This window comes from Emys orbicularis, chromosome 5 (assembly GCF_028017835.1).
Source record: "Emys orbicularis isolate rEmyOrb1 chromosome 5, rEmyOrb1.hap1, whole genome shotgun sequence".
NCBI classification, from domain to species: Eukaryota; Metazoa; Chordata; order Testudines; family Emydidae; genus Emys; species Emys orbicularis.
The window spans coordinates 28,156,982-28,180,586 of NC_088687.1; the positions used below are offsets into that span (position 1 = coordinate 28,156,982).

Here is a 23,605-nt window from a genome sequence, read left to right on the forward strand (position 1 = left end):
TCTCTTCTTGGTCATGCCTAACAGTAGCCTGTTAAGCAGCTCTTTGTGTTTGGTTACATATGCTGTGAATGTAAGATGCAAACAAAAAGTTGGGTTTTATTTTAAAGTTGAATATCTTAACTTTTTATTTCATTATTAATGAAACAACCAATATCTCAACCAATATGCTCAGATTCATGCAATAATAATTCAAAAAAATCTATAGAAATGATCTTTCTAGGAAGTTACAAGGCACTTACACTCATTTTCAGTGTGTATATCTGATTACTTTAACAAAATAGATACTGAAAATTGAAATCTCTAACTACTTGATATTCCCATCATTGTGATTGCTGCCTATGAGGAAAAGAATCTGTGCTATTACTAGACTTGTAGGCAGTTTGTATCATTCTCGTCACTCATCTCAGTGCATTTGAAATAGAACGTTTACCATAATCTTGATCCTTTCTGTTTTCTTGACTGAGAGTATAGGTTGATTTTTTTTGCTGCTGACTAACGTTGATTCTCATTTTGGTAAAAATAATATTAGAAACACTAGAAAATGTTTTCTGGACTTCAAAGGTTGAGGTGAACATATTCTTGCTGTAGGAATGGAGAATGGGCAGGAGCAAATTAGAAGTATCCTTTTCTTTTAATGTAGTTACTGAATTGTTAAAATGTAAATGTTAAGGGTATTTGTTTATTTTCTCCCAACCACTCAAGGGAATATAGAAATCACAGGGAAAACGAGAAACAAGATCTTATTAAGGACTTGAAGAATATTGGTAAGGGAAGTCTCTGTCCTGTTCTAAAGCGAACCATTCCATTTGGTATTGCCTACCATCACAGCGGCCTTACCAGTGACGAAAGGAAACGTATAGAGGAGGCTTATTCTGCAGGTGTCCTGTGCCTTCTTACTTGCACATCTACTCTAGCTGCTGGAGTCAACCTGCCAGCTCGAAGGTTAGTCATGCAAAAAGTATTTGTGAGGATTCATTTAAACCCTATATTGTCAAAACTCCTGCATTGTCTAAAATTGGAGATGTCAACATTATATTAATGAAGTTCCACTCTGAGTAGCGATTAAACATGGCACAATCTACTCAATAGTTCTCCTTGTGTGGTGTTAGTCATATCTGCTTTTTGCTCCTGGGAACCTTGCTGCGCCAGTATCCTTCTGAACAATGAAACCGCATTCTGTTTTGGCTCAAGTATAATTAAGAGAATTGTAACTAAATTCCAATTGCAGGACCAAATCCGATGATTGCACAGGCATAACTGAGGTCAGAATTTGGGTTGCAGAATCTGTTACTTACGATGGTGCATGAGACAGTAAGAACACATCTTGGCTTTCAGGTAGAATCTATAGAGCTGGCAGTTAAGAAAACCATCACTTTACTTATAAACTGAGAAAATTTTATATTAAATCACTGAGATAGTAAATAAGGAAACAGATAATGCTATTTTTAGACAGTTTAAGTGGAATTGCACTGAAAATAGTCCTTTTATTGAAAAGTATAGACAACCCCAAAATGTGCTAGCATAGAGCACATCTGTTCAATCTGTATGTTTGAGGTCATGCTGGTGATTACAGCAGTGTGTCCAAATGACCTGTTGCTGTGTAAATGCATCAGCATTTATTGAAAACAAATATAGAATTCATGCATTCTTGAACTTCAGTTCGTCATGGTCTTGTCTTACCATTCGAAAATGGTACACTTAAACACTCTGGCGGATATTGACATATTGTTTCTCAATGTGATCAGTTACCTTATGTATTCTGATTGGCTTGGACAATGGCTTCTTGCCTGCTTCAGAAAAAAGGGCTTATCCAAAAGTAGCTTTTAAAATAAATTCCAGTTTAATGGATAAATTGGTTATTGATAGCCTGCAGTCTTAACTCATCAATGTACAATAGTAAATTACCTATAACTGAAAGAGATTAGAGAATAAAAATGTAATTCCAATGTGTTGTCTTTGTGCATTTGTCAGCATTTAGTAGGAAATCTCCTTTCCCTACATGTGTGGGTTTTTCACGCAGCAACCAGGGAAAAGAAAAACAATTTTTAAAAAAGGAAAATGTGATATAAAACCAAAAAAATTGGCAGGGGGCTCACAACATCTGATACCTGAAACTAATTTTAACTTACTTTTGTAAGTTATTACATTCAAGTTGACTCAGCTTTTAAATGGCATGATTTAAACCATAATGTTTGTGTTTTAGTAAATCTTAGGGGCACAATTTTTTGTAGGCTTGCTACTGAATAATCTGGCAGTATAAAACAGATTTGGCTCCTTTTTAATATTTTATATTAGAATTCTGTGATCTAGAGACAGAGTTTGTGTTTAATCTTGTTTGTTAAATTTAGATTTTTTTTTTATTCAATATAACTAGAATGTGACAAAATGCAATTTTGGCTTTATTTCTTTGTAGAATTCTTTAGAAATAGCCTTTCTAAATAGAGTTATTACTCAGGGAGATTTGAGGGCTTGGAAATAAACTCATTTTTGTTCTTTGTTTGACAGTTCATGGAATATGCATGTCTGTGTTTTAAATAATTCTCCTATTGCTCTACATTCTCAATTTAAATAAAACTTAAACTCTGTAGAGTGTAGACAGAAGTCCAAATTGTTTGTTGAGGTGAATCTCATATTGCATCAAATTAATATTTTTAAAATATATACGGTTGTAGGAGATGCTACAGTATAAAGATGCAGGTAAGGCAACTCATGGGTTGTCTGTAAAAGTCCTTGATGACATTGTGGTGCTGTTTATAATTTGTATTACTGTAGCACCTGGTCATGCACCAGAACCCCATTGTGTTAGATGCTGTACAAATACATAACAAAAAGACTTCCCCTGCCCTAAGGCACTTACAGTCCAAGTATAGGATGAGACAACAGATGGATACAGACAGACAAATTGGGGGATACAAGGAAACAGTGAGACAGTATTCGTCAGTGTGCAAGGCTGTGGTCTCAGCACACCAGCAGCCCTACCCATCGTCAATTTTTTGTTGTTGACATCTTGGAGAAAGTGTGTTTTGAATGAGTGAGTTTTGCGGATGTTTATGGGGAGCTCCTCCAAAGTGTGAAGGGCAGCCTGGGAGAAAGCATAAAGGTGTTTGTTTGAAAATTTAATGACTGAGCAATGCAGGCTGACATAGTTGCTTATTTGTGTGGTTTTTTTTTTAATACTAATAAGGTGCTTAGATACAGTTCCTAAGCTGATACAAAATTCAGTTTGGCACTTGTTCATATTTTATCAAAGATTCTTTCCATGTGCTCAGTATTGCTCTTGATTTTCAAATAGACCTGTTGGGGTATGTTTTGTATTTGACAGGCTTGTATAATTGTCATTAACAATGAGTCTTGCATCATGAGGCAAATAGAAACTTTTCTTTTAGGGAGAGCTTTGTGTTTAATATAACTTTACTGATGTTTTACAGAACGTAGCTTTTTCAAAGTCTCTTCTTTTTTTTTCTTAGGGTTATTTTAAGAGCTCCCTATGTTGCTACAGAGTTCCTGAAGAAGAACCAGTATAAGCAGATGATTGGCAGAGCTGGTCGAGCTGGCATTGACAGTGCTGGTGAAAGTATTCTTATAGTGCAAGGAAAAGACAAACATCTGGTAACTTACTCAAAAAATGTGGTAGCTTGAGTCATCAGAAGAAGTTGATGGGGGGGAGAAGGGGATTTGAATTGTTTGCCCCCAACTCTTCATTTGAAAGCAGCAGTAACTGTAACTATTTGACTCTCCTTGAAATAATTATTTTTGTGGGACCCTTTTCTGCAGTCATGAGGGCAGCCAGAGCCCTTTTCCAATCTCTCTTTGGAGACCAGCTTTTTCTCTGCAGCATATGTAGTCTCTCACACAAGAACTTATCCTAAAACTTGTACATCTCCAGCAATTTTCTTATTTACTAGCTTGATTTTTTAAAAAAACCTTCAAGATATTTTTTGAAAGTGGAATATTTTTCACCTGTGGAGACTTTATGAATGCATAGTGTAAATAACAATTGTTTTGTTTTTTAGGTTCGGGATTTAGTAAACAGTCCTTTGGAGAACTGTTACAGCAACCTCTTTCTTGAATTCACTAAGGGAATCCAAAGCCTGCTCCTGTCTTTGGTTGGATTAAAGGTAACAATTTAACTCTTTTGTGAGCAACTAAAGAGATGCATTTTGATATTAAGAGTATGGATGCAGAATAACTGTACGTTTCACTAAGATGGAGATCAGTTACATTAGTATTCACTAAGGCCTTGAGTTTAACCATGACTAGCTTGCACAATGCTGAGCACAACTTGCCCTTGTCTACACTAATAATGATGATGTCGTCATTGTGTTAGCTAACTCAGTTGTTAAATCATGTTGAAACATGATTATAAAATTTACTAATGTAGACAAGTCCCAAGTGGTTTCTGCTCTGTTTCCTCATTGATTTTAAACATGTTTTATATTACTCGCTCCTTAAAGAGCCCTCTCCCCTTCCCCCCACCCACCCCAAAAAAAGTAATACACTAAAAGCTGGAATGTTAGAGCAGAATGCCATGTAGTGTTCATCTCTCACAGTCAGAATGTCTGTAGTATAACTTAGAGGTATCGCACAGTTCTGTAGCAACATAAAATTAACAGTGTTGCCCTATGTCTTCAGTAAGCATAATGTTTTCAGCTAGACGAAGATTGTAGGTTGGCACTTATCTATCATGCTACGCATAACGATATTCAGATTGTTTAAACATAATGTTGCAATCACATACTAAAATGTTGTAGATTGCAAGAAACCCTGAAGAGATCTACCACTTTATGTGTGGCACACTGTTTGGTGTTCAGCAACAGTTTCTGTCTAAAGAAAAGAGCCTCTCAGCTATAACTAGAGAAGCACTGGGATGTCTGATAGAAAAAGGACTACTAAAAGGAAAAACAACCTCTGAAAAGGAACAAAAATCCCAAAGTAATCTAGAGATAACACAGTTGGGTCAAGCTACCTACAAAGGTGAGAGAGTTTTCTTCATTTTCATCGTACTTTTTTCACAATAACATTTAAAATCTGGACTTTTTTTTCTTCACACTCACTTTCATCCAACCTCTTATCTCCTTTCTGAAACGATAATTTATAATCAAAATAACAAAACACCTGGAAGATCATGATATAATAGGGTGTAACCAGCACCGTTGTAAAGGAAAATCATGTCTCACTAATGTCTCAGAATTCTTTGAACTTAGACTTCAAAAAGGCCCTGCACAAAAGGCTGCTAAAGAAGCTATGTAGTCATGGGATGAGAGGCAAAGTATTATCATGGATCAAAAAGTGAGTAGGAGGACAGGAAAGCAAAGAGTAGGATTAAATGGTCAATTTTCATGTTGGCAAAAGGTTAACAGCAAGGTGTCTAGGGTTCTGTAGTAGTTCCCATGTTTGTTTAATATATTAATTAAGCATACGGAAAGAGGGGTGAGTAGTGAAGTAGCAAGTTTTACAAATGACACACAGTGATTTAGGTTAGTCAGGACCAGAGAGCTTTTGAGAAACTTCAAAGAACCCTAAATAAGCTAGATGAATGGGAAATAGTATGACAAACATAGGTTGTATAAATGCAAAGTAGTGCCCATTGGCAGGGGAAACGTAAATTACTTGTGCACCTTTTCAGATTTCTAAATTAACTCTATCAACTCAGGAAAGGGACTTGGCATCATTGTAGACACCTCAGTGAAGATTAAGATTTCTGCTTGGTGTGTAGCTACTGATCAAAAAAGCAAACGATGTTAGGATTAACGAGAAATGTGGTGGAGAATATTATAATGCCTTTATATAAATCTGTGTGGCATCATGAGGAATACTGTGTGCAATGCACGTTTCCCCATCTCAAGAAGTATACTGCTAAACAAGAGAGAGTGAAAAGATTGGGATTGTTTACCTTAGAAAAGAAATGAAAAAGAGTGGACGTAATGTAAGTAAATGCAATTTTTGAGAAGTTAGATCAGGGACTTCTCTCAGAACTCAAGAGCACAGGGGCATTAAATGAAATTAAAAATGGGAAGCTGAAAAGTGATAAATATTTTTTCACACAACATGCAATTAGACTGTAGAACTTGTTGCTACAGGAAATTGTTGAGGCCAAGAAATTAGCAAGATTCAAAAAGGGATTGGACCTTTATATGGATATCAAGAATTTCCAGACTTGCTATAATCAATAACAAAAATTGTGGAAGTTATATTAAATCTCATGCTTTGGGACTTAAGACAATCTCTAACTGTTGATGTCAGGATGTCATCTAATGGGGGAGACCGATTAGCTCACATTTGTCTACCTTCTTGCACCTTTTTCTGAAGCATCTGGTACTGAACTAGAAGGACCACTGATCTGATCCAGTATAGCAGTTCCTGTCTTGACTACTGAGTTCTAATATTCAAATATCCCCCCATTAAAAATAGAGACCAAGCATCTTACATTCTTTCCCTTCATTTTAACTGCTTTTCCTTTTATACAAACGAGTTCTAAGTATATTTGGCCTCTGTTGTAGTAACACTCCCCAGGGTGTCATCCACATGAAGTATTGCTATTTTGGGGGTAGTAAAATGCATTTCTTATTGACTTAACAAATTAGATTTGGGAGTCCTTGGCACTGTGCTGGTTACTGAAATACAGGCTTTATTAAAGGTCCCTAAAGAAAGAACAGAGGGAGAATTACATATGATACAGTATATTATACTTACCAGTTTCTATAACAGTGACAGTTATCTTTATACTAATTCATTTTAGGCTCTATAGACTTGGCCTATTGTGATGCTCTCTACAGAGACTTGAAGAAAGGTCTTGAGGGGCTGGTCCTTGAGAGCTGCCTTCACCTTCTCTATCTGACAACTCCATATGACATGACTTATCACTGTAGACCAGACTGGATGATCTATTTTAGACAGGTAAGACAGGCTTCAACCATATACCAAGTGCTGTCCTGCACAGCAAAATATAGGTTGAATTATATAGCTGTTTCCTCTGTTATCTGTTCACTTGTGTTTGTAACCTTTATTCCTGGGGGAATTCTGCACCAAAAATTTTAATTCTGTGCACAATATTTTAAAATTTTGCAAATTGTATTTGTCAAAATAACACTATATAATCACACCGGTTTCAATTATTTTGGTAATATATTTCAAAATACCTGTCAGCAAACACACACACAAAAATTCCCCCAGGAGCAGAGTTAAAGAAACCCCTACGACAACCCAGTTCCTGCTTCTCTGCCCCCCCGTTCCCTCCCAGAGCCCAGCAAGGGGCCAGAAACACACCCCTTTCCCCCCCCCCAGAGCCCAGCTACGCCCCCCCCGGCCCAGACACTCACCTTCCCCATCCCTCCAGAGCTCAGCTGCAGAGCCCCCCAGCCCAGACACTCACCCCCCCCCCCGAGCTCAGCTGCAGCACCCCCAGCCCAGGCACCCACAACCCCTCCCCTCTAGAGCCCAGTCGTGGGGCCACCCTGCCCCAGACTCTCACACTTTCTACCCCCCAAAGCCCAGCGGCACCCCTCCCCCTCCCCGTCCCAGCCCAGACACTCACACCCTCTACTCCCTCTCTCTCCCCTCCCCCCAACCCAGACACTCTCACCTTCTCCCACCCAGGGGCCAGCTGCGGGTCCCCTCTGGCCCAGACACTTTCACACACTAGCCTCCAGAGCCCAGCTGCGCCTCCTCCCCCGGCCCAGAAACTCACACCTTCTACACCCCCCCCCCCCCCCGAGGCCAACTGCGGTCCCTCCTCCCCTCCGCCATCCCAGACACTCACAGCCTCTACCCCCCAGAGCCCAACTACTCTCAGACCCTACCCTCCTAGAGCACAGGGATCCAGAGGGAGAAACAACCTGACGCTGGGTCCCAGGCTTGCACAGAGTTTCCTGCGTGCTGCTGCCTCCTTCCTTCAGGGCATGCTGGGAACTACAACTGCTGGGAACCCTCCAGTTCCCTCCCCCTCCCCCTGGCCTTGTCTTCTATTTGTGAGCTGCTGGGCTCTGCTGGGTCCTGCAGCCCCTAGTAGCGGCCAACATTTCTGCAGCCCATTTCTGTAGGGAAAAAAGGAAAGATTTAAAAATGTTATTAAAGTTAAGAGGGAAGGTACTGTACATCTGGGGTCAGGCTTGAGTTATGAGGGATTACGGGTATCGGTTACAAGGATCACGAGATACATACATATCACATAACCAGCATAGACCCAGATTGGGGTGCGGGAGTTTTTAGAGCGTCAGTGGATAAGTGGGCTCGGATACGCCACCCATGGAATGTATTAAGAGTCCAAGTCAGTATCGGTGTAGCGAATAAGTTCATGGGTGGGGTGCGTCCCTTGGTTTGTCAGGGAAGGAAGTGGGTTATTTCCCTACATGCCCAACATTAATTCTTGCAAAATTCTGCATTGTGCAGTGGTGCAGAATTCCTCCAGGAGTAAACCTTTTGAACTACTAGCCACCGAGGAGCTAAAATTAATAAGTTAAAGAAAAGGGACAAACTAATATACCCATGAACATTTATTATAGAGTAGGAGTCGGCAACGTTCGGCACGTGGCTCGCCAGGGTAAGCGCCCTAGCGGGCCAGGCCAGTTTATTTACCTGCTGACGTGGCAGGTTCGGCCGATCGCGGCCCCCACTCGCCGCGGTTCACAGTCCCGGGCCGCATGCCGAACGTTGCCGACCCCTGTTATAGAGAAACTAAGGGGAAACAATCATATTGATTCAAAATGTAACTGTAACCAGTACGGTAGCATTAAGAATCAAATGTAATGATATGCTAAATCAGTTTGTTATTTCACTCATTAGAATCGTGTGATCCAATGAGCTCTTCACCAGGAGAATTGAGATATATAACAGAGCTGCTTCTTAACACAGCACGAAACAGTAGTTTTGTTTTAAGTAGTTTTAAGATGTAGTTTTGCATCTTATGATTTTTAGTTGTACTTGGGTCTGGCTAGATGTCTGCACTGCAGCTGGGAGTGTGCTTCCGAGCATGGCTAGACCGATGAGTTACATCCACTCACGCTAGCACACTAAAAATAGCCGTGTGGCCAATGTAGCACAGGCAGTGGCTCAGGCTAGCCAGCCGAGTATGTAGGCGGGGGGGAGAGGAGGCCCGGACGTAATTGTACACCGGCAACTAGCCTGAGATCCTGCCTGTGCTACCCCAGCTACGCTGCTATTTTTAGTACTACTGTAGCTCAAGCAAAGCTAGTATGTTGTGTGTCTGTTGGCCTGTACTGGGATGTATACTCCCAGCTGCAGTGTAGACATACCCGACAGTGATCATAAAGTGTAATATGTCCGTGATAACATTAAAATCCCTAAAGCTTATGGTTTGCTTTATATAAATACCATTCTGATGTGAAAGTCAAGATACAACTGGAAAGTCTGCAGTCAGAGGCAGTTCAAAGTGTAGCCAAGGAAACTGCTGAGTTCTGGGTAAAACCAAATAAATTGGTTGATGCTGAAGTGGTTAATAGAAGACTAAGAGATCACTTTTGTACTCTGATTACATTATAAAAAATACGTTTTATTTCTAGAGCATCCTTCATAAAAAGTACTAAACATACCGGGGGGAAAAATAAAATAAAGCATTCCGAAGACCTCTGCCTGGCTACTCTTATGCTGGCAGAAAGGGAAAATAGTCGCTGACTTCCGGTAACAAAATATTTCCCATAACTTGCTTCTGGGAATGATTACAGAGCCAGCCATCTGATAAGCACTTAATTTAAATTGGCTTTTTTGCTGTACTTCTTAGCATTGCTTATATATTTTATCAAAACTATATGCAAAGATACTAAAATTGAAAGAAAACTTATTTTGTCTGCTTAAAAAAGTTTTAGAATTTGATAGTGGTCAGCTTGAACATGAGTTCTCTCAAATTTTCACTGCCTTCTTGCATATCAGTGATAAATAAACAAAAGTACAAATATTGCAGCTCAAAAACTATCGTGTAACGATGCTTGTGCCCACTTAAATAGCTATACTTCAGATGAGGGGGAAGTGATTCCGTGTGTGTTTGTGTTTGTACACATGCAGGTGTGTTGCAGGAGGGGAGATAGGGTTCATCTGTATTAATGTATATATTTATGAAATTTTTAAAGGGATAAAATGTTATATATTTGAAGTTGTCTTTTAACCGTTATATCTTTATTGGTGTTACAAGATATAATATTTTTAAGGTATTGTTTTGCATTTGATTAATATAGAAAATGTGTTTAGCTGCAGTGTTGGTTTTTTTATTTTACTTTTTAGTTTAGCCAGCTAAATTCAGTAGAACAGAAAGTAGCAGCTATTGTGGGAGTCCCTGAAAGTTTTATTACGAAAAAGGCTTCTGGACAAGCCATCAAAAAGGTAGGCTGAAAATTATTTTTATTTAAAGAAAAAATAGTAGAATTGTAATCTTGTTAATTGAATTGTTTTTCATAGTGCAGCTAATAATTGGGGTTCTCTAATCTCACGGTTATGATAATTTTAGGGGTGACTTGTAACTAGGAAATGCACAGTTTTTAGACAGAAATACGATTTTTCAAGTTTGTGATGCCCTGTTAATTATTTTTTCTCATATAAAGTTATTAAAGTGCATTATATTGTATAGCCGTGGAAACAGTAGGATCCAGGACTCTCATGCTGGCCCTGGCAAACATACAGCTTAATTATTGTAGTTTTCAGAAACGCAAATCAGATTCAGGTATACAGAGTTAGAGTAGGCTGAACTAATCTTTGTTTCACCAAAATGCTTCCCATATTTCCTCCCTTCCCTCACAAATTCTTGAATGCAACACTACTACATCTGACTGTTTCATAGGATTAGAGACATTTAGAGATGGAAAAGCTCTATTCTGATGATAGTCTGTCCCCCTAGTAATGCAGAGTTCTTCTCTATGATATTCTTTGTTTTATCTATTGGATCCTAGCTCACACTTCTAACTGAACATGTGCATCTGTCTTCCTAGGATGTGGACAACTGTGTCATAAATAGGCTGTATCTGTCCTTTGTTCTTTATGCCCTACTGAAAGAGACCAACATATGGAACGTTTCAGAAAAATTTAACATGTCTCGAGGATATGTGCAAAATCTCCTGAACTCTGCTGCCTCGTTCTCCTCCTGTATACTGCACTTCTGTGAGGTAATATATGTTAAATGGACATTTTTGCTTTTACATGATGTAAAGTATAAAAATGTCTTTATCAGAGTCGGAGGAAAAGGGTGATTTTCTGCTATAGAATTTTAGAACTTACTGCTGTACATTAAAATGGTGTCACCTTTTAGAGGTCATCTAATTGCACGGCAGCTTCTTGGAAACATGGCTGCATTGGCAGCTCCAACTGCTACTTCAACTTTCCAAATTCAGAAAGTCCAAAATGACTTCCAAAGAACATCTTATCCCTAAAGTATTGCCTCATCCTTCAAAAGGGCCCAGTTTTGGGATGACTAGTTGAGGAATGCTGGACTCAACTCTTGGAACTGGCCAGAAGGATTACTACAATTGGCATAAGCCCTCTTCCAAAGGCTACACATATGCTGCCTTGGCAATGCTCCAACCAGAATACTAGCCCAGAGTACAGGAATTTAACTAGAATTGTAAAATTACTTTACAGACTTTAATATCCTTTGTTTCTGCAGGAGTTGGAGGAATTTTGGGTTTATAAAGCCCTGCTGACAGAACTTACCAAGCGACTGACCTATTGTGTTAAGGCAGAACTCATCCCTCTTATGGAGGTGGCAGGGGTTTTAGAGGTTAGTGTACGTACTTTGGGAGTCCAGATAACCCTAAATCCAAGCTTTTATACTAACCTCAACCATGATGTCCCCAAGTGCCTATGGAAAAAAACAAAAAACATTTTTATTAAGAATCTAGCATTTTGCTAAAATCTTGTTAAATCTTTCTGGGGTGCAAGTTCTATGATGAAAAGAACGTTATTCTGCTAAATGTGGAGGGCCATGTTTGTGTTTCAATGGTTTTCATAATTCATCTGTTTAGTTTATAAATAAAAAGTGTTGACCAATATATGCTGGCTACATATATACCCCATATTAATAAAATATATGATCTGTGCCAGATATATATTTTTGTGCATTAAGCACAAACATTATAGCAGTTATATAGCCTAAAATGGACTATCCCTTTACTATAATACTTTTCACCATGCTAAGTATCCCATAACATCATGCATTTGCTGAAGTAAGCTTTAGCTTAAGTAGATAGAGAAACTGTCAGGATCGAGGCATATGAATGTGGTACCCTAATACAAACTTAGAAGGTGCCTTCATGCCCTGGGTACCTGGAATCCATGTGTTCAGAATAAAGAGATAAGGGGTATGCCATGGTACCAGAAAAACAAAGTAGAAAGCTGATTGGTTAAATCTAGTTTCAGATGATATACACAATACCTTTTATAATGCTGCACAAGATGGCTTCCCATCGACTGGTATTGTATTGAACCTTTTTCCTGTACTATATTATTTTTTGCTTATAGCAATAAACCTGACTGATACTGGTTATTTGGTCTCTTGAATATGTTTCATAACAAACCAAAGTGTTGTCAAGCAATTGACTCTACAAATTATCAACAAACTGTTTCCCTATAAGCAATATAAGCTCAAACTCAAATTTTGCATTCAGGTTACTTTTTCCTTCTGGCTACTACAACAGGAACAATACAAATGTCACAATAGTACACTGGTTACCAGTTCTGCTGGTGCTCAAGCTAAAATAGAATCCTAGGTGCTCTTTTGTTGTACTGGTGGCTCTGCGAGGTTAATAGGAGTAAAAAATGGTATAGTAATTTAATTTATCGCTATAGTCAAGAGATAAGTGCACAAAGTAGACTATCTTGAGTTGGAAGCTACCACTTTTTTACAGTGACTTTTCTGATGAACCCCACACTTTAAGGAGGAAATCATGTTGGTCTCTAATGTGAAGGAGGTGTTCAAATATCAAATGAATCTGTTTGGTAAATACGGCCCTCAGTGCTATTTCATGTGCATTCTCTGACCTCATTTCAAAGTTAAATGACTCCACAATTAGAGCGTATTGTGGACAAATGCTGCTACTGTTATCAGGTTCAGCAGTAGTAGTGCTTTACGCCAGGAAGGGAAACTAGCTAGTAGCCTAATCAGTTTCCCTCTGCTGGCCAACCCTTTCTCGGTAAAGGATTCTGAACTTGATGCAAAGGGGAAACTGGGTCTGTTTACCTCTTCAGTTGCTCTTTACATGGAGTCATCTGCAGAGGGAAGTAGAGTAGAATTGTACAGTTCTTTCAAAGTTTTGTTTTACAGCTGTCAGCGTAAAATATGACTGCTACCTTCTAGTAGCTCCTTACTGGTATCAAAACTGATTTGGAAGGTGTTGAATGTAGTGTGTGGCCAACAATGCATTTCAGGCTGGATTCCTATGAAATTTTGTGAATGAAACACTACTAAAACCAATGTTACACACAAGTGCTTGATGGACAAACATTGCGGTCTGTATCGATTCTCTACAATAATATTTTCAAATTAATGAAATAAAACAGCTCCTGTAGGACTGAACTCACTGTCCTGTGGGTATTCTGGACCCAATAAACTGTAATTATCAAGCACATAAAACAACTGGACAATACAGTCTCTCCTACATGGAAGGCAGTTACAGGTAGCTACCAAGCTACTCTTCTACGAAGTCAGCGTGCCACTGCCCTGTAATCCTATGGCTAAATGTTTCTAGTCCATGACTACTCTAGAGGACATTGTAAAGTCTCTAGACCTTTTAAGGCTGGTTTCTTTATCAAGAGGAAAATTTTAAGCAGATAGAACCAAATAAATAGAAGAAAATGCATGGAATTAAGAAAGAGAAGAGGGGGGGGGGGAAAAAGCTGGAAGGTAGTTCAGTGAAGTCTGGGGATAGCATTTGTGCGTTAAAGTTCAGCTGTTTATGTATCTCAAGTTACAGAACAATCTTTGTTAACCTTGTTTTGTTTGAAAACCATAACATCCATGGTCAAACTGAAGATGGTCTTCATTTAAACTGGGTAAGACCTAGCACAAGTAATTTTGCAACAAAGATCTTTCTCATAAGTGTCTCTTTTTGGCTGCTTTTGTTTCTTTTCATCATAACAGTATGAGCCCTAATAAAATGCCTAAGAAAAGGGAACCAAACAAATAATAATAAAAATAATAATTCTATTCCTTAAGTACTATACCTCTCCTTTCATTATATGAGAGTCCACAGTCACAGCTTTTCACCCAATACAAAAGTAAACAAGGGTAGTATTACTGTTAGAAGAAAAATAAAACATTTTGTGAGCTATAAAGTTAAAATAGATTTTCTGTTCTGAGCTTATTGTCCGAGGCTGTGTGGCTGTTAAGCATTTGATTTCATGGCAGTGACAGTTGTCAGAGGTTCAAAAATTAATGGCCAGATTTTCAAAAGAACTCAGCTCAGTACTCAGCTGCTTCCATTTAGACACCTAAATTAAGTGGCCAGATTTTTCAGATGTGCTCAGCTCCCATAGAGGACAATGAATGCTGAGAGAGAGATGACAATAAGAGGAAAGTCAGGTCTATACAGATCCATTTCTTGAGAGGAAATAATGTGGAAGAGGCAGAAAGGTTACTAAGAGCTGAACAAGGATGTAGAAAGGAAATAATGGCTTTTCAGGAACAAATTTAATTATTAGGTAAACTTTTGTAACCGTGACTGGACTTCATATACCTACAGTATCAGTCTGCCGTTTGAAGTAATCCGAGATTAGCTGATAGATGAATGACTTGTGAGATCAGAGTAGAGTTTTGGACTTACTGACAAGTTCCTTGCATTTCTTATTTACTAATCTAATTTTTAACATTGCTTTATTTTTGGCTTAAAGTCTCGAGCAAAACAGCTGTATGATTCAGGATACAAAACTCTAGCACATCTAGCTAATGCAGATCCAGAAACACTGGTGAAGATGATAGAGCATTTGTCACGACGTCAAGCCAGACAAATAGTTTCATCCGCAAAGGTGAGCAAAACTTGACTATTTGAGCTGTCAAAGGGATATTGGCAAAGATGGAACTCTGAGTGAAAACTTTGAGGAAACTAAATATTTTTCCATTTAGTAATCTTTCCGCAAGAGAAAGGCGGCACGCGAGCTGATTTTCAGTGGCACTTACACTGCCCGGGTCCTGGCCACCGGTCCGGGAGGCTCTGCATTTTAATTTAATTTTAAATGAAGCTTCTTAAACATTTTAAAAACCTTATTTACTTTACATACGACAATAGTTTAGTTATATATTATAGACTTATAGAAAGAGACCTTCTAAAAACGTTAAAATGTATTACTGGCGCGCGAAACCTTAAATTAGAGTGAATAAATGAAGACTCGGCACACCACTTCTGAAAGGTTGCCGACCCCTGAGCTAGGATCAACATGCAAAATTTACTAGTGGGAGTTTCCCACTTAAATCTCCCATGTATTAAGTAGAGTGTGTGTATGTGTGTATATATATCTCATTCATTCCTTTTATAGCAATATGAAGGAAATACCACTGAAGGATTATGAATATAGATAGAATAGGGAATATGAAGGATATCCTATTTGCCTGTAATTTTCATTAAAGATGAAGCTTTTCTGTAAGGTCCCTAATCATACTCTTAACCCCACCTCCCTCAGTCATATTTCCTTCATATTGCTATAAAAGGAATGAAGGAGAACCTTGCTGACCATCATGCCTCAACAATGGCTAAGTGCTATGCAAGTGCAAAGTATTGCTTCCATCCAGTGATCTAAAAGGATTTTACAAGATGGTGGAGGAGTATTATTCCCATTTTACACGTGGAAAAACGGAGGCAAATAAGTTGCACGACGTGCCTGAGGTCATGCAGGGAATCAGTGACCTGACTCCTAGTCCCAATGCAATAATCACAATTGCACATGCACCACTCTGGTGAGGCAGTTTAGTGCCTCAAAATTTAACAGCTAGAAATTGTAGCAGTGATCATGGCTGGGGAGAATAGATTTGAGGTCTATATATTATAGCCTGCCCACTCACCCCAACCCCCTAAAAAATTGCCAATTTACTATAGAAGATGTGCATGAAAAATCTATTCACAAATTGTGGAACTAACAAGTTGTGTGCTTAACTTCACATTGGTGGTCATATTGCTTTTAGTCGTACTGCCTCCCTATTTCTCTCTTTACTTTGTATGTCATCCGTTTAGAACACATGCTCCTTAGGGCAAAGACCTTGGCTTTGTATGGGTCTGTAAAGCATGGTGGATGCTATACAGGTCAGTAATCCAAGAACAGAGATTATAATAAATGTGACTAATCTCAGAACAAAAATTACAAGCAGTGTTTGCTTTTTCTTCCTACTCAACAGCATTTTCCTCTCCCACTATTAGTTTGTGTCCTTGTTTGTGTTGAAGCATCAACAATGTCAGAATGACTGGAAGTAGTTCTACTTTTACAACCAAGTCAGCAGAGGGAGCTCATTTATTGAGCCTGTTGAGATAGCAGCACTTTATAATATGAGGGAAGACCTTAGAATCAGTATAAATTAGGGCTGGTTTACACAGTTTTAGCACCAATCTAACAAAGTGCTACTGTGGACACTCTTATGCTGATTTAAAACTGCTTATATCAGTTTAGCTTGCATCGGGCATTTTTCTCTAAGCTATGTCTATGCCAGGGACTCCAAGTACAGCCCCAAGAAATAAGAACAGTATACACCACACTGGATATTGTTATATTATTACCACTTGATGCTTAAACACTTCTGAAATCTGAAGAACAAAATAACTGCGATGCCACAAAACATTCATGAGTTGCTGTCATTCTCCATAATATGTTTAAGGTTTTAATATTAGGCATACAACTGTTGCTTAATGCAAGGAATCCATCATCTGCTGTTTTTACTTTTATGGTCAACATGTTAATGTTAACTTTCTCTCAGAGTTTTTGTTTTTACAATTTAAAAAGTGTGGCTATTGTTGGAAGTGCTCTTCTTAACAAAAACACTTCAAAGCCGTGCGAAACTATAATGTTTAAATGGCCTAAATTTGGCTGTTTATATAGCTGTATTAATAGAACAAGAAGAAATTCTGCTCATTTCTTAGAACTTCAGAATAAAAATGGTAATCTGTACATGCTGTGACATTTTTTCTAGTCTTCTAGATTTGACATATCAAGCTTAAACCGAAGTAGGATGGATAGGCTTCTATACAGAAGATTTCTCTGAGCAGTAAAGCCATATTGATATATTAAATGTGAAAATCCTCCTAGTGACCTGCAATTCTTGAGCCAAGAATATAGTAATTTTGTTCCTAATAACCTAATTTCTTCTTCTTAGTTTGTGTTTGACTGACGAGGTGTGTTTCATCTTACCACTAATTGAAGAAATGCACTGGCATCTGTTTGTGATCTGTCTCCTAATAATTTAATTTGTGGCTGCAGATGCTGCTGAGGGAAAAAGCGGAGGCTCTACAAGAAGAGGTTGAAGAACTGTTGAAGGTTCCTACAGATCCAGCTGAGGGCCTCCTAACAACTTTGCCATAAAAAAAACATGATGCAGTGGAATGAATTCTCAGCTCTTAAAATTATTTTAATTCTTTTTAATGTACATATGTGTAACTTAAGCTTCTGTTCTCATAATAAATATTCAAAACACCTTTTTTATATACCTCAGTTTTTGTAAATTTTGAAATCCGAATGTTCTTGTAACTCTGGATGTCATTTGAATGGTCTGATTGGATCTCTTGGATGACTGAGGAGGAAGAATCAAAAAGTGGCACTAGATATACAGTTCTATAAATGCAAGTAGCCTTGTTCCAATTCTATGGAATTGTGGGTAGAATGTTAGTTGACTGTTCAGTGCATAGCCTTCCATCTCTAGAGACCTAGGGTAAAAGTTTAATTTGGACACAAGTGAAAATTAGTTTATTCGCATTATTGGTCCCCTTGGAGATATTTCTCTGTATGACTAAACTACCTCACAATTTTGGTATGTATTCAGTCTGTTTTCAAGTAGGAGCTACTATAACATGATACAGAAGCTGTGTGGGAAATCCTGCACAGTACCTGTACAAACACTGCCTAATTTAAGCACTACTTCTACCTAACTGTCATGAGGTCGGCATCAAATTCACATTGTCTGTGCTGACGTATACTTTGCCTGGGAAGGTTTTGAGACCTTTCTGGTTGTTTCTATAATTTCTCCCTAATAGTCTGTTGTTGCTAAATGCAGATCCCATTTGCTGCAGATATAGTGTTCATGCATAGACTAACACAAAGGTTCTCCAGTACTTACCTGTCAATATCTTTAAGGTGATTTTGAAATTGGAAGGTGAAAGGTTTTAGGCAAGGGTCTAACTTTCCAGTAACTGCATCAACATCCCACAACTCCATAGACAAACATCACTCATTAGGATGCTAATAAAGGTATCTGTACCAAGACTGCTCTGGCAAAGAGGTAGCCGTAAGTTAAGATGGCTGTTTCTGTTCAGCTGTTATAGGTTAGACTTGTCTGTATTGGAAAGGTAGATAATAGCTTGTATTGGACAACACAAATTATACACCAGGCTCAGAACAATTCAAAAGCCATGAACCAAATCACTAAGCATTGTGGGAGGTATTCAGCACAGGGTGAAGCTTAAGCATAACTTTAAAAACGAAAAAGTTTCTCTGCAAAATCCGCTGGCACTTCCTGTTCCATACAGACATCCCAAGATGCATTCTTCTGTGACATTACTGCTACTGTTAATCCATTCCACTCTCAGCATTAATCATGTCATGGTCTTGGATGAATTGGATGGTCTTGGATGCATCTGAAGAAGTGAGGTTTTTACCCACGAAAGCTTATGCCCAAATAAATCTGTTAGTCTTTAAGGTGCCACCAGACTCCTTGTTGTTTTTGTAGATACAGACTAACACGGCTAGCCCCTGATACTTGACACCATGGTCTTGGATGGACATACTCTCCTTTAGTCCATAAGGGACAATTTTATATTGCATCAAGGTGGTGTTTAATGCACATTGTAATAGAATTAGTAATGTCTTGATATGTTTGAACGTGTTCTCAACCCGGAAGGTGGGGAGAGGCTGATCAGTTCTGGTCAAAGCTGTTAATGGTTGAGTGACTGAGTTTTATTTACTGTTGGACTGCTGAATGGAGGAAATCCAAGTCAGCCATGGACTAAAGTGTTTGTGACAGGGCTTCATTTAAATCAACCAAGGTGCTAGTGCTACAACTCTGGTAAGTATTTTTGCTGCTATTGTATAAGGTTCTTAAGTAAGCGCTCCTTCAGTTTTATACGCTCACTATTAAAGCCTGATCATGAACTTCAGAGCTTCATACTTCAGAAATACCATAGAAGGCTCAACTCCTGTAAGCTCCATTTACACAAAGGAAGCATTACTAGACATTTCACTGTCTAGCAAACTGCCCTTTTTTGGATGCATCAGGACACATTGCCATGTTAAATTTAAAAATAATAAATATATAGTCCTCCTAGCCATTGCCAAAGTGCTGAAGTAATATTTACAATACCTTAAGTATTCAGAGCTGTCTCTTGTGCCCAGTGTAGAAATCCCTAGTGCATTCTGTTGGTAAAGAGACTGCTGAAAATGGTTCTTGCTCACTGAGGTCTCTCCAAAGTAGGCCTGATATGAAAAAAAAAAATCTACTAGTTGCAACTAGAGAATTAATTTGTTTCTTTGGAGTTTTTATTTATGATGATAAATATTTCAAACAATCACTAGAATGTGAAGAGCAATTTGTGGGGGGGAGGGGGAATCACAGGGTTAAGTACCTCAGGAGAAATCTCCAACAGAGAACAATAGAGAACCTTCATAGGGGACCTTTTTAGTCATGTCTTCAGTCTTTGTCAGGACTGGTGGATCTAAATGTTGTTAGGTTTGTTTAGCTCTTCCTGGTTTTGTTCAAATCTTGAGGGGCAAAAGGCTGTATAGGACTGTTTGGAGTCTCATAACACTCACAAGGACTGTGAGAAAGCTAATAGACCACTGTTTTGGGTTCAGCATTGGTGCCTCATTACTCCACTACTGTAATTAATGTTCTAGGAAAACCTATATAAGTAACTAAGCTATGCAAAGAATTTATTATGATAATCTTATGATCTGTTAACCGCTATTTTTTATTGATTGTAAACAATTAAAAAATTAATGTAAACATTTGATATGATCTTCCCTACATGGTGAAACTAAACAGCAGAGAAATGGTCTTTAACAGCAGTTGGTATTTGGGTTGCTTGCTCTCCTATGTGCACACTGCTTTGTTGGTTTTGTGGTGTACAAAGTGGTGTGGTAGTGTTGCTGCCAGAGAAGATGGGGTTTAATCATGATGATAGATGTAGAGATTATATGAAGGGTCCCCCAAAAGGCCACAAAACCTGGGCCTCCTCAAAAGACATAACAAAGGGTTATATGTATTAGAAACAAACAGATGAATTTAATTCCTCAAATCCCAGTCTGGGTGAAATTTAGGTTGGCATTTGTCATTTCTGCTACTGTTTCTGCAAGCTGAGCAGTGCCAGATGGATGATCATGTTTCCCACAGGCATTCTCTGATATGACCTTTGCTTTGCTGTCTTTAGAATTGAAGTGGTTGAGACGTCAGCAGTTGAAATGAACACTACACTACAGCCAGCCTGGACTTTATTGTCTTTCGTTAAAAAAGCCAGTCTATTCAAGGTGTAAAACTGGGTGTTCATTACCCACTGATGATAAATGGCCTGTTATGGTATGTCTTGCTGTCTAAAAGCTCACCCCAGGATGGCTTCATAAACTTTGGGCGGAGTAAAACTGGTCTAATACAAAAGCTACTTCTAAAGGGGAGTCCAGGCTAAATTGCTGTTTTGATCATAGCCACTATGTAAGTGAGATGTGTTTTCTATGGCCTTGTAAGCCAGTTCCATGTGAGTTTAGTTCTGAGAAGGCCTTTCTAGTGCATGCACGCTCTCATATTGTAAAGCTTCATTTTGCCTTTTTAAGTATTGCCTCAGCTTTGGATTTCCCCCAGAATATAAGCCACCTACTTTGAGTTAAATGTGTTGCCTTTTGTGACTCGATTTCTAAGAAGGTGACCATTTAGTTTTTATTCTGCTTCTGATGTTTCAATGTCTCGAGCTGTGTAATGGTCCCAAATTATCTACAGTTGCCAGTTGTTGTGTATTCCTTGGAGAGTATTTATATTCCACTGAATGGCAACAAAGTCATAGCCTTTGGCAGCATGACAAACCTAATGATCCTGCACAGCAATGAAATGTTTCCTGTTTGATCTTACTGTTTTTTACCCTTGCATTTCCCTGTCTTGCAAACTCCACTCATTCGTCACAATGAATAGCTGAATTATTTTTAAAACCACAAGTTGCCTTTATTTTTAATTGGAAGCTTTTAAATGTAGCTATTCTTCAAGCCTGTGGCTTCTGATGACTTTTCTGCAGCTTCTCTTTATGAAGCCATGTGAAACACTGGGAATCAAAGAATAGCGTCAGTAAATGTTCCTCTCTTGTCCATAATCATGAATAAAATAAACACTGAAGAAAGTTTAAAAATCAGAGAAGGAAGAGAGAAATTGGGTTAAAGCAAACGAAGCAAGTTCAATGAAGGGTTGTCTTACTCAACCCGCTAGCTTCAGGGGGCTATGTGGTAAGTCTAGGCAGGAATTGTCTGCGTGTGCATGACCAGATCCGCAGGCTGGTTTAGAATCAGGCTTGGAAGGATTTGCCTTTCTTTGGAATTTCAGCTGTTTTTGAGCTTATTTGTGTTGAATTTTTCTCTAACAAAGGAAATTACCGAAACCACTCATTTAATCGAAATATGGCTGTGGAAATCAAGACTCAGAAATCAAACATTTTGTCATTGTTCAGCTTTCCAAGATGCTTAAGTCTTTGCTAGAGCCACTAACATGCTTATTGGCCTTCCAGCAGCATTTTAATTACAAATGTTTAACTTGGTCTCCAAAGTAGTGAGGAAGCTTTTTTTGGATGGAAGGGAGAACGGATTACCACCATTTGTCTATTTAATGCAGAAGTTTTGAGCTGTATTAAATGCAGAGTGGTTCAGCTAAACAGGTTAGATTAGATGGTTTAAAGGTTCACTCTAAGCAGAGAGCACCTCCTGCTGCTGGAGGTTGAGGAGAGTAGTTTTTTTTGTCTACCCATAATTATTATGAATAGGTCTGGGTCAGTCAGTACAGTTAAAATAAGAGTTCCTTCCTCGAATTTTTGAAAAATGGGGGCGTTTCCTCCCTTTTGACCCCCTAACTGCTTCTGGTATTCACAGAGGTAGACGTTGTTCTAAACTGCACCAGTTAGTTGTGCAGTCCAGAAGTCCTCTCTGTCATGGACAGGCAAGAATAGATTAATGGATTTTAAGGCCAGAAGGGAATACTGTTATGATCTAGTCTGACCTGCCTGCATAACACAGGTCACACAACCTCACCCAATAACTTCTGCCTCAAGTGCATAACTTCTGTTTCAGTTACAGCATATCTTTTAGAGAGACCTTTAGTTTTGACTTAGAAGTGCATGCGATGGAGAATTCACCATGTCCCTAAGAAAGTGCATAGCTGCAAAATTTCAGTGGGTGGGGATGGGAGAGGAGAAGGTTAAACCAGGACCTTCCCTGGCAACTCAAGTTTGCAGCCTGAGCACAGAAAACAAACCACCAAGTCTGTTTCACTTCTCCATTTTGTTCTTACTCTGTCATACAGAAGCTTATGGGCTGAATCTGGAGTGACTCCCATTTGATGCTCAGCTACAAATTGGGGGAGAAAAAGGTTCAAAAAGAAACATCAGCCTTGCAAAATTGTCATGAAAGATGGCTAACCTAGGCCCAAACCCTCCCCCCCTTACCCACGACACTGCTGATATACTTGATAGTTGACTCACCCTGGGTGAGTCGAATTTTGCGAGGGCGCTGCAGGGTAGAAGATAATTGTGTAAACTGCAACTGTAGGGATGTTTTGGTTATGGGCTTCCATGGTCAAAGCTGGTGTGTGTTTTGTGCAAGCCAGAAGGTCACTTGGTACTTTCTGCCTGAGGAGAACTGTTTTAAAAATAATAAAATAGAATGTTGTGCTGGTGGTTAGAGGATCTTATCCATCTCAAAGTCTGAAGTATCAGTGATGACACAAACTCCAATGCTTTAACCAGAACCATGTAGTGACCATGCTGCTTTTACTTAATTATTTGCATTATATTAGCATGTACATATTTCCTACCAAATCCTGGGACCCATTGTGCTAAGCATTAAAAAATATGCCTGACCCCAATTGCTTACAGTCTAGACAGACAATGAGTGGTAAGGGAAACCAAAGCACAGAGAAGTGAAATAACCTGCCCAAGTTCACATGGCAGGGTAATGGCAGCACTGGGAATAGAACTTGGGTCTCCCAGTCCCAGTTCAGTGCTCTTTCCACCACACTTGTTTCCCCAATGGTGGGTTGTGGGAAGAGTCTAGGTGTGGGTCACCTCACTCTTTACCCTGCACTCTCACTTCCACTGGGCTTGGGCATCAGGCAGAGGGAGCAGTGTATCCATAAAAACATGAGTTTTGATGAAGATAATACAAAATCAATATTGCCATTGCAGTTACTGGATTTAAAACATAGAAAATACTAGTTAGATACACACAGTACATATGT

The 23,605-nt window shown here is 38.9% G+C and overlaps 1 protein-coding gene across 1 annotated transcript in view; it reads left to right on the forward strand.

Annotated features, from left to right (window-relative positions):
* The window catches only part of HELQ (helicase, POLQ like), a 34,437-nt gene extending 16,817 nt beyond the window's left edge, over window positions 1-17,620 (forward strand). The window contains exons 9-18 of the mRNA XM_065404956.1: window positions 703-942; window positions 3,468-3,609; window positions 4,014-4,118; window positions 4,752-4,974; window positions 6,740-6,897; window positions 10,234-10,332; window positions 10,935-11,108; window positions 11,606-11,719; window positions 14,827-14,961; window positions 17,395-17,620. Coding sequence (XP_065261028.1) covers window positions 703-942; window positions 3,468-3,609; window positions 4,014-4,118; window positions 4,752-4,974; window positions 6,740-6,897; window positions 10,234-10,332; window positions 10,935-11,108; window positions 11,606-11,719; window positions 14,827-14,961; window positions 17,395-17,496 — 1,492 coding nt within the window. The 3' untranslated portion in view covers window positions 17,497-17,620. The remainder of the gene's footprint in view (window positions 1-702; window positions 943-3,467; window positions 3,610-4,013; window positions 4,119-4,751; window positions 4,975-6,739; window positions 6,898-10,233; window positions 10,333-10,934; window positions 11,109-11,605; window positions 11,720-14,826; window positions 14,962-17,394) is intronic.
* The last annotated feature ends 5,985 nt before the right edge of the window (window positions 17,621-23,605 follow it).